Below are 11,789 nucleotides of genomic sequence, written 5' to 3'. Positions count from 1 at the left end.
ATTTTTTATAATGATTACTTTTAAAAAAATCATGTTCATGATTAATTAATTGATTGTTTAAATATTTTACCTAATAATATGTCAAAATCAAACTCTAATTAAAAAAAAGTTATTTTGTGTATCAAATAGCATACCACCAGATGGAAAAGGATTGAAGGACTTGAGGAACTAGTTCTTATCATCCACTATTTTGTACAATTCTCACACATTTACTGTTTTTTTTAACAGAAATATTTTACAGTTTATGCAACTAGAAAAAGCACATGCATTATATTCATTTTAACTCTTGTTAGAATTGTCTAATAGTACTCCACTATATTTTATGAAAGAGCTTTAATTTAAGTTGTACAACCCAAGCCCTATTACTATTATATTTTTTGTTACTTTTATTGATACGCGCTTAAATCAATTGGTGTTTAATTTGTAGGTGCAAATTAGTATGCAATTCATAAAATAGATGTCCTAGTGGTGCTGTGGAGAAACACAGAATGGCTTTGTATAGTGCACAAGACATAGAATGGTTTTCGATTATAACTTTTCCAAAATAATAATTTAATTCTTTTTCTTCCTCTTCTCTTTTTTTTTTCATATTTCTATTATTTCAAATGACCTAAAACTATATTTATTTTATCATCATTTTCTTATAATTTATTTCTATTCAAATACTTTTTCTCTTTTTTTTCTTATTTGTTTCATAAACCAAAGTGGAAGTGAAATTAGACTGAAGCAAGGTTGTATAAGACTCAAACTTCACCTATTTCTCAAATTTAAGACTTACACCTCGAGTATTTACTTAATATATAAATCCTTTTAAAGGCCTAACTTAGTATTTGAACAAAAATTATTTGACTTGAAAGTGTATTTAAAAGCCAACTTTATCATCAGAGCAGATCAAATGACAAATAAAGCCAAAAGTAATTTTTAAAGAATTTTTTTACTTTAAAATAAGATAGTTATATGTTAGTCATTTTTGTTAATATATATGATATTTTTTGTCAATATATGAGATCTTTTTTATTTTATAAAAATCAATTAATTTTTTTTATCTAAAGCTTTAACTTTGTCTTGTTTGTCATAAGACCCTTATTCTTGTAAAAAAATAAAAAAAGGCCTTTTAGATGGGTAAAAGAACTACCTCTAAATAAGCAAATAAGTTTAAACTTGTATGTGTATCAGTGATGTTAAGCCTTTAAATAGATAAACAAGTATATAACGTTATAATATTAAAGTAATAATTTAATACAATAAATATTATAGGTCATTATTATTATTTATTTAAATAAATCAATCTGTTAAGTCTTTTATTTTTTGTATGACCTAAAATTTGAACTTTTTAACTAGGTTAGATTTTTAAAACGTTTTGACCTAATTTGGGCAAAGCCACGAGTTCCGCCAAGCAACTTTGCTTATTTTTATACCAACTTCAAGTTAATTATAATGTTAGGGGCTAAATTGACCAATGATATAAATTGTAGTAAATTAAATTGATTGATAATTTTAAGTTAGTGATTAAATTTGCATTTCTAGTATTTAGGGATCCAAATTAATTGGTGTCAATTTCAAGAAATAAATTGATCTTTTACTCTATTTTATTATAGGATTATATTTGAATCTAGAAATTAATGAATATGTATAATGATACAAGAAAATTGTGTTCAACAAGAAATTAGGTCATAATAAAGAGCAACAGTAATTGTCGGTCAAATAATTTCTTTCTGTGAGATATAAATACTTGTAATGAAAATTTTTGTAATATGAAAATAAAGGAGAAAAAATTATAAGTGCTGTGGGGATTTTTTTTTTGAAATTGTGTTCTCATAAAAATTGCACTACTTAATTTGAAACTTTATTGAGAGAGGATTTATGTCTTTTTTTTTTATCAAATCAATCAAAGACAGATACAAAAGTTATAATAACTTATGCACTATGTTGAAACAACTAACTTAGACCCTTGGTTATATCTTTATCTATGTAAAGCTATAATAGATTTGAGACACTTCTATTTAAAAGTTATATCTCAATCTTATTCGTAAGTTACATTGTTGAACTAGGACACAATTATCCTAGTTAAGGCAACTGCTGATAGAAAAAAAAGCCAAAAAAAGGAGCCAAAATTTACAGTTTGAAATGTATCCTTTGTGTCATCTGGAACAATTAACAGTCTATCTCTTATTAATCGTATCTGTTAGTGAAGCTTGTGTTCAAGCAAATCCCGCACCTCTTATTGGATTAATCGTCTGAAGCACGTCTATCAGAACCAACTACTCCTTCCCTGAACAGAAAAGAAAGAAAGGGGGAAAAAAGAGCATTCATTAGTATGAACTTTAAACTGGTCACCTTGCTTCCTCGTGCAGTGCTAAAATCAGAGAATCAAATTCATATAATAAGGATTGTTTAGAAGATATTGCTACCCCACAATTCTGTTTGGCTCACTCCAGGATCTGATTGAAACCAATAGTCATCTTCCATCTGCAAATAAACACAATGACTTAACATTGTCTTTCTAGTTTTTGGTTTTATCATTTAGAGCTTCAAGTTTTACATACTTCAAAATCAGTGGGAGTAATTTCTTGAATTCCAAATGCTTGTGAACCCTGCAAACTGAAACGCTCAGAAGGATTATTTTCATCATTTTGGCTTTCTAATAATCCCACACCCCTCTTTCTGTAGAGATCACTATTCCATGATGGATTTGTTAATTTCATCGGTTTGGCACTATCATCCTCAAACTTGTGGTCGTCCTTGCTTCAAAGATAAAAAAAATATCAGTTATTAAAGACTCAAGAGAAAGAAGTAAAAAATGACCTTAAGCCAACTAAGAGCAAAGATTTTAACAAAAGCAAATGTCAGAGAACATAGAAATACCAAACTTTTGGTTGCAATGTTACAGCAGAGAAGTACCTCAAGAGGTACAAATATATTGGTCCAATGGCACTTCGAACAATCATTTTGTACTGCCTTTGCCGAAAACCTAATTCCTGCTTATTTGAGTGAGAAGTCAATTAAAAGCTTGTTATACCAAACAAGTTGCAACACCCATATTAGCAGAAGGTAGATCCCACCTCATCAGGATCAGGAACCTCGATGGAACTAGCTTTTGGAGCCTTGATTGCAATAATTTCTTGATTCTGTGAAAATAGTAGATAAAGGTCATAATGGATAAACAGATCATAGCTTTATAAAATTTTAAATATTTAGACAAAAAATCACCTGGAAGCATGGAAGGCCAAGAATATCTTCCTTGGTTATAAAGAGGTACCTAATCATCAACCAAGCTTACTATCAGGAAAAGAAACCAAGAAATTGTAACTTATAAGACAAGTTGTCAGAAGTTCATACTTTTGAGAGCTTTCACTTTCCTCCAGGTTTCTTAGAAGCTCCTGCTTTTTCCTGAGAAATTAAAATGATAATTGTTTAAAAAAAAAACTGATAGGTCAACCATCATGAAACTTTTCACACACAATATTAGTAGCTAACCTTATACAATCATCAAGTTTGCATTCCTCGGCATATAGACTATCAACTTCAGCCTGTATAGAACCAAGCTGTCAGAGTTGGACCAAATCACTAGCATACAGCAGCATTCAAAGATGGAGCTAAAATCCTACAACCAACATGCATTTTAAACTAAAAATTATAATCAGTTACATCAGTCCAAAGCTCAGGAAGAAGCTTGCTATGATATCTGCGTAGGTATATAAAATACAAGGCAGAAGTGGCGAGACCTATATTCCTTCCATAATATGCAATTTATACCTGGTCTATATTTAAATAGTACCATAAGTCATGGTATCATATCACATTTAGATTTTGCCTAGTCCAATAGCCTAAATTAAAAGGCGTCATATCGTATATTATTCTGTAAGATAAACTTGAGCTATTTGAAAACATGTCAAGCTTAAGTTTCTACAGAAAACAGATATCCACGCAAACAAGTGATCCTTTTAGATGCCTATGTGCCCAGAATTTTTCTTTTGTCTTCTAGAACAGTGCCTTGAGTAGTTCAAGTTTCACTTTACTGCCAGCAACTTTAATTTTATTTTGATCAATTTCTTCATCCTAAGCAGCCTTAACTGTACAATTACCTACAACTATTTTGGACAGGGGTATGACCATATATAAATATTGAAACCAAAGATTCCTTGGAGTAATGTGATCCCAAGAAGAAATCCAAGATTCCTATAAGTATAACCCATGGTTTGAAAAGAAGCAAGGTATGTTTTCATTTTTCACATATATGTTCATATGTAAAAAACTAAGTGATGCTTACAATTAAAAGCAACCATGTAAGCAGTCTAAAACCAGGAATTATGGAATACATCTGCACTAACTAACAAGTAAAAAAGATCAAAACCTTTAAACTATTAACTTGGTCTTCCAGTTCTCGAGGTCCAAGCCCATCACATCCCCTGCTCGTAAGGCACAGCGTTTATCATCATATCATATATATGATGATGAAAAGCCACAAAGTAACAAACAAAAGAATAGATATTTACTTCCACTTTATATGATTCTTTGATGTTTTCTCTATCAGTCCTACCCCTTCAAGAACATTTGTAATGTCATAAATTCTCCTTTTCTGAACCTGCCAAAATTAATTTTAGACATATTATAAAACCGAAGGTCAAAAAAGCAGGAAGCAGAAGTACACTATACTAATAGCACGTGTAAGAAAAGCTCAAAAGGAGCCATCAGTCAAGAAAACCATGAAAGACATATTATTTACCTCCAAGATTTCAGCGGTTCTATTTAGATCCAGGGTTCCATCCTTAGCATCCTGGATTAAGCTCACAAATTTCTTGGTTAACAGTCCTGCCCAAGTACGTGATAAAGAGAGTCACACTAACTCAGAAACTTGCTTAAAAAGGCATCACGGAGGAATACTCGAGTGTGGTCATACACATACCTAAGGAACTGTCATAACGACAGTTGTTAACCGCAGTCGAATTAGTGGAATCTGATAGGGAAAATCCACCCAGCATAAATTCAAGCAAAAAGAAATAAATGAACGAAGAGTTTCACAGAATCATAGTCTAAAAGACTGATACCGGCATAAGGTCTGTGAGCCGCAGATTTTGCATTTCTTGAACCTTTTGGTTTACCATTTTGCTTTCCTCTTATGGTAGGGTCGGTTTGAAGTGGGGGAGGAAGATGAACTGTTTGGGTCATACCGGGAGCAGCTTCAATATTACTTATGTGAGACTTGAAAACATTGTTTTCATATCTTTGACCCATCTGCACAGATAGTTGAATACAAACATTTAAAGCATAAGGGAAGTGCCTTATTTACAAGAGCCAAGATTTGCTGACAAACTATATTTTCAAATATTTGACCTTGGAATGCTAGTGCCCTAACAAAACTCTACAAATCCAACTCGGCGCGTGTAATTAAAATAATTTTTTGTAGAATTGATAATTAGAGCAGAGAAGATAAAAGCAACTAGCAGATGTGGTTAAGATTGTGAAGAATAAATCAAGCAATGATATGATGAGATTTGATAATTGGAATGGGGGGAAATGATCCGATAATGTATGTCATTGAAATAAGAAGAAAAGCAGAAAAGAGAGAAGAGAAGTCACTGTGAGGGAAGGAGAAAGCAATAGCTGGAATTTGAATGGGGATGGGATTGATCTTGGGCCGTAGTGGACATGAACACACTGATACTCGAGAAGGGTAATAATGGTAACAGTAACACTGTTATATAGCAATAGCAATAGAAAATGAAAAGTGATGTGGTGTGGCCGCCAACACCAGCGCAAAAAAAGCGGTCAGTTCAGTTCGAATGCACACGCCACCCCGCCCTTTTCTTCTCCTTTCCCTCCTTTTGGGCCTCACTTTCTCTCTGCCCTCCTTTTTGGGCTTCTCTTCTCTTTAAAAGTTCTGTTCATTTTGTCTATTTATCATTTCTTGAGAAATGATAATTTGTTAACCAGACTCGCAATGCTAAACTATCAAATTCTGCATTTTTGCTTGAGAACCCACCAAAGAAAATGAATTTTCCAGTTGAGAGAATGATCAATAAGAGGCGATAAAATGATGAAAAATAATAATTAAGAAATAACAAATTCTGATAAAGAAAAAAAAATATATCAAACCAAACAAGTCAAGAAACTACACCAAAACATCGATTAAAACCTATGGTGGATATTTACAATCCAATCCTCTTAAATATTAATATAAATAGTACCACAGGCGATTGACTGCATTCGAATAAAAAATGACCAAAATACTGGATGAAATAAAAATTTGGAAGACTGGTCTCCAAAAAATTAAAAGACCATAATAACAAAAGTAAAAAAATTCAAGAACCCAAAACATAATTTATCCTAAAACAAAACCATCAATGTATAAACATTTGTATTTTACATAGTGTGCGTTTATATATATAGCTAACATACAAACACTTGATTTTTAGTATAAGTGTGATATTAAGTTACACCATTGATTTATTTTAATAGAATTTTTAGCTATAGTTTGTTAACACAGACATACTAAAAACAATTGTGTATATATTAACAAATCTCACAAGGATTTTCTAACATATACATACTTGATTTTTAATATGATTGTATTAGTAAGATACACCATTGAAGACAATATTAAGATATAGTTTGGTAATGCATTCATATTAAAAAATAAACATGTATATATTAGCAAATTTTATATTTATAATTAGTGAAATATATTTATAACATATAAATGTAAAATACTAAATGTCAAATATGAAAAATGGAAAATTAGAAATACCTTTCTTTTATGGGATACTAAAATGGAAAATTATTTTATAGTAACTAAAATTAATAAACTATAACATTTAGATAATATTCCTATTAAATTTATCAAATTGCTATTAATTTTAAAATTTAGGAGATAAGAATTAATTATATAATAACTTAAATTTGATAAAATATAATACTTAAATCAAATTTCCTTAAAAAAGATAAAATTGTGATTGATTTTATAGTTTAAAGAGAATAAAAAATCAAGAGATAACAAACGATTGTATAATAGATAAAATTAAAATAATATAATCTTCAAATTAGATTTCTTAAAAAAAAAAAGATAAAATTACTATTGGTTCTATAGTTTTAAAAAGTCTAGCAATAACAACTTGATTGTATAATAACTAAATTTTGATAAAATATAATATTCCTTAAATCAATAGGATATCCCTTTTGTTAAGCCAGATTTAGATTGCTTGGAGTATTCAATTTTCTGATTTAATGTGTTATAATAATCGAGAATAATATTAACATCTTCCATTCATAGATTTGCACCAGCTTTTTCAGGCTTTTATCAAAACTGTTAATAGAGGAGTGTATTTTTTTGAAAGAGGATATGAAAAGGAAAGTGTATAAACAAATGAGAGGAGTGAAAATAGCAACTGCCATAGTTAATTGTGTTTTAGATGGATCTGGTAGAGTTCTAATCGTGGGCTTATTTACCAAGAGTGTCATTAATAAGGCTGATAACTTAGAAGGTGGCAAAAAGTATAAAAAGTATAAATGACGAAAAGTAAAATTTATATAAAAAAATAACGGTGAACATTGAATTTAAAATTTAGAAAATATTAGTGAAGGCCAAGGCCCCTCACCAGCCCACCCTTAAACGTGAGTCCACATACCCTGTGCCTGTGGACTAGGGTCAACCATAGGCGTTCAATAATGATTTTCTTTAAAATTAAAATAAACCCCAACTTACAATAATTTTTTAAAGAAAACATGATTCTGAGTTTTTTATATACGAAATTCTTTTTTTTAAAAAAAGAAAGGATATATTTTTTTAGGACTTAAATAAGAGAAAAAATAATGTTTAATTGATGAAAATATAAATAAATTTTAATTAATTTCATCTTATTTAATGATATAATTTTTATAACATTATTTATTCAATTTATATTTTAATTTTAACGACTCATTTCAGTCTTAATATCAAATTTTAATTAGGATATTTTAATAAAATATTATTTTTTAAAACGAGGTTATTAAATTAAATTTGGGCTAACTAACTTTCTTAATTAATAGAAAATAGTCTTTTTAATTATATTTGAGTTTGGAGAGAGTATAAAAAAATTAAACCATTAAGTAAAAAATAATGTTTATTTTTTTTTATAAATATATTTTAGTTATTTTTAGAGGTTAGAAGTTTTTTTTAATTCGCACATTGAAATTCAAATAATTGTTTCAACCTTTTTATAGTTTATGTGTGATGTTTGGTCTTTTTTATAAGGCTCAACCATAATGCCTATTGTATTAATTATTTTTAGACTAAAATATTCCTAATTAAATGAGAGATAGTAATAACAAACAACTAAAAGAAAGCGAAATAGAAATATTAATGATAATGAGAATTTTTTTAAAAAAATTATAAATTTGAGTCATATTTACTATTTTAAACTAAATTAAATATTTTTTAATCATAATAAATTAAATAATTTAATCTTATAAATAAGACCTAAAGGTACCATTTTCAAGTACTTAGTCAAAATATTTTCAAAATAACATATTTTATATTTTGTCAAAATATGACAACATTACAAAGTTTATGATTTTCATGAAGGGATGAAGAGTGTTTTTATAATATAAATATACAATTTATTATGTCTTTAATTTCAAAAATATTTTAAACACATCAAACATATTTATGACATTTTCAATAAATATGATTCATAAATATTATTTTATTCTCGAGCCTTTTATTGTTTCTTTTTCATCCATTACTTCTAATTTATAATTCAATTTCTTCAAAAAAAAAAGTTTTTATTTTCCTTAAATTTATGTTAAATATTTAATCTACCTTTAAAAGAATTTTGTTAAGATAATTTGATTTAAAATTTTAAAAATTATCAATAGATCATTGATTTAAATGGATCCGATTTGAATCTCTTAAATAAAATATCACATTTTAATCTTATAGATGATAAAAACATGATTGAGAGAATTTCCCACTAACCATAGCCTAACAAATTTTTTGATAAAAATTAATCATCAACAAATAATATTTCACCCTAATAATATGATAATCTATATAAATCCTAAAATTTTATTTATAATAATAATAATGTAAAAATAATATTATTATTTATGTCAATACTTGATAATAAGATCTATTTAGTATTTACCAACATTTGATTTTGTTCATATTTTAATTTCTTTATTAAATATCTATATAAAATTGAAGGGATAAATTGTTCTGTTTTCCGGCATAATCATTGATCGAACTAGTTTGTTAAAATTGAATGTATTTTTTTATGCAGAAATGACCTCATCCTATCCTAAGGGGTTATTTTGAGACGAAACAAGTACAAGACACAATGATAATGTCTTACGAATGAATCATGATTACCGCGAACCTTTGGCCTGATGATCAAATTCGTCCAACAGAATGCTAGCTGAACGATTCTCATTCATTATCATCACCACGTTTTACATTCTCGACCCCCGAGAAGTTATATAATACGAGATTGTTATATGCATATGATCCTTACTTATTGATTTGATGCTGTGCGTAAATTTGTGCTTTGATATGATGTGAGAAGATATAGCAAATCACAAAGCCAAGAAAGCAATTGGCTATTTTTCATGTGATATATATGTAGCATTTTTTTTATAATTTAGGGAAAAAAGTTAATAAAATTCAACAACTAAACTAATTACGCGATTAACCAAAATCATAGACAAAAAAATAATCCCTCAAATTCAATAATTTCTTCCCCAAAATGCTGGTAGTACGGAAGCCATTGCTTTAATCAAACTTTTATAACCCGCAGGTTAATTTGCCTCTACAGAGAGAATTTAAGCGAGTTTATTGTTTGGACCACTATTCGTGTAATCCTGCTGGTTTTAACTTCAAATGAAAATATCCATTGTTTCCCCTAAAACTTGCCAAAAGAATGCCAATCATTATATTCTTAGCTTCTAATCTACTGCCAATTTGTAAGTAATCACATGCTCTCACAAATCATTTATTAATGGATTAATTACTTCAACATAAACGGATTTAGCAATAACACTTAGGGCGAGGTCATGCCAATATGCTATTAGTATGATTGGTTGAAGGGAAATCTTAAAGGAAAAAGAAGGACTTTTTTCTCTCTTCAATTGTAAAGAAAATAGAAGGATTTTTTTTTCTTTTCATTTTCATTTTGCATAGTTTACAAATTTACAAGAAAGAAAATAAATATTATCAAAATCAACAAATTTTTGCTTCTTATTTTTATCTCTTCTTTAATATCCAGAAATATAGAGAAACAAGTAATTTATAATTTATACAACGTATTAATTAAACTGCCTTGGAATCAATTTTTACCTCACGTGCATTTTCTTAATATTTATAAGAGTGTGTATTTTTTTATATACACTATAAGAGTAAGAGTGTATATATACATACACACATATATGAGAGAAATTGACTTATTTTAGAAGTAAGTCATATTTATATATAAACTTAATAATGGAACAAATTTAAGTTTGTTCATTCATTAAAAATATATATAGTTGATAACTTGATTAACAAAATTTGGAAATAAAAAAATAGATAACTAATAAGTATTATTGAGGAATGGTAATAATTCTTAACACATCCTGTTGGATTTCTCAATTTAAGTATCAAATGAAAATATAAATTATTGAATGACTTAAAATTTTAAAAATAATTTATTATTTAAACAATTCAAATTTTATTAAAAAGATCAATTATGACACTATAGAAGTACTTATAAAGTTTAATTTTAACATACAGATAATCTAAGATTTGTATACTATTATTTAATCAAAAAAATTTCTAGATGTGTTTTTAAAAATTATTATTCTTTTCAGAAGAGAAAATTATTATTCTCAGTTGTATAACAATTCATGATTGAATGAAAAATGAAGGAAAAAAATCTTGAAACTATCTTGAGGATTCGAACTAATTTTACATTTGATGGACCTGCTCCGTGCTGATGTCATTTATCTCTTTTTCGTTTTATTCTCTCTTGTAAGTTGTACCCAAAAAAAAAAAAAATCTTATAAAACTACTCGAATAAAAGAAATGAATATGACTATTAACTTGCGTCACCGACATTCATATATGTCTGCGGATGTGTGTCTCCCTATGTACAGTTATAATTATGAAATCCCCACGTAGATTTCGGGTACAAAATGATTTGGATTGGTTGTGACAAATACAATATATAATTACACACACACAAATATTGGTGAGCTTATTCCTGCATTATTCACGTTATCTTCGCGATGATTTCCTAGTGAAAGCTGAAGCGTTTGCAGGATTGATGACTGTACAAAAAAAAAAAAAAATCCAGAAAGAGGGAATGAATTAGGTCAAAATCACTTGCTTTAACGTTGGACATGTTGGATGGGTTCCACTAATTGTTACAAATGATTGTTGTTGGAGATCCTTCAAGGTTTTTATATTTGAGGCAGTGTGGACCGATCATCATTCTTCTCCTTTTATTAATAATAAACTTGAAAATGATCAAATTTTATTAACTCTATCCAAAGCACCTAATTCTGCCACAATTTTAATTAAAAAGAGTACTAATTAATCCTGCTACTGATTATGAATTAGCTTAAGATGTTAATTGAACGTAATCAACAAACCTAAGCAAAGAAACCAAATTGTGAGGACAGGAAGGCCATGCAAATGATCATTTGGGCACATGGCACTTCTTACTTGTCCAATATCTTTTTGGCCTTCCAATATGGAATATATATAATCTCTCAAGCTTAATTAATTTAAATGCTCATCAATTTCTCACCCTTTATATATATATATATATATATATACC

General features: G+C 28.4%; 1 protein-coding gene across 4 annotated transcripts; it reads right to left on the bottom strand.

The window, feature by feature from the left end:
- Window positions 1-1,933: 1,933 nt before the first annotated feature.
- On the bottom strand, window positions 1,934-5,785 carry LOC114408582 (transcription factor E2FC-like). 4 transcript variants are annotated; one of them, XM_028371674.1, is made up of 14 exons: window positions 5,335-5,785; window positions 5,049-5,235; window positions 4,907-4,957; window positions 4,727-4,812; window positions 4,497-4,585; window positions 4,355-4,409; window positions 3,478-3,530; window positions 3,340-3,390; window positions 3,211-3,259; window positions 3,063-3,128; window positions 2,866-2,978; window positions 2,547-2,745; window positions 2,417-2,469; window positions 1,934-2,272 (listed from the first exon to the last, which is right to left on the bottom strand). In XM_028371674.1, exons 2-14 carry the CDS (start codon window positions 5,233-5,235, stop codon window positions 2,230-2,232), a joined length of 1,095 nt encoding a protein of 364 aa, XP_028227475.1. In that variant the 5' UTR covers window positions 5,335-5,785; the 3' UTR covers window positions 1,934-2,229. The 4 variants fall into 4 exon arrangements, with proteins under 4 accessions (XP_028227475.1, XP_028227479.1, XP_028227478.1 ...); XM_028371678.1 differs by having other exon boundaries at window positions 5,581-5,757; XM_028371676.1 differs by having other exon boundaries at window positions 2,003-2,272; window positions 2,412-2,469; window positions 5,581-5,782.
- Window positions 5,786-11,789: the final 6,004 nt, after the last annotated feature.

The sequence above is a fragment of the Glycine soja genome, chromosome 4 (genome assembly GCF_004193775.1).
Source record: "Glycine soja cultivar W05 chromosome 4, ASM419377v2, whole genome shotgun sequence".
In the NCBI taxonomy this organism is placed as follows: domain Eukaryota; kingdom Viridiplantae; phylum Streptophyta; class Magnoliopsida; order Fabales; family Fabaceae; genus Glycine; species Glycine soja.
The sequence above is the reverse complement of the archived record's forward strand: the minus strand, read 5'-3'. Positions and strand labels throughout refer to the sequence as shown.

Excerpts from the sequence above, each read along its gene's own strand:
- LOC114408582 (XM_028371674.1), bottom strand. The coding sequence starts at position 5,235 with ATGGGTCAAAGATATGAAAACAATGTTTTCAAGTCTCACATAAGTAAT. Across the intron at positions 3,260-3,339 it reads GAAAGTGAAAGCTCTCAAAA|GTACCTCTTTATAACCAAGG; the intron begins GTATGAACTTCT and ends GTTGATGATTAG. Across the intron at positions 2,746-2,865 it reads ACATTGCAACCAAAAGTTTG|CAAGGACGACCACAAGTTTG; the intron begins GTATTTCTATGT and ends TTATCTTTGAAG.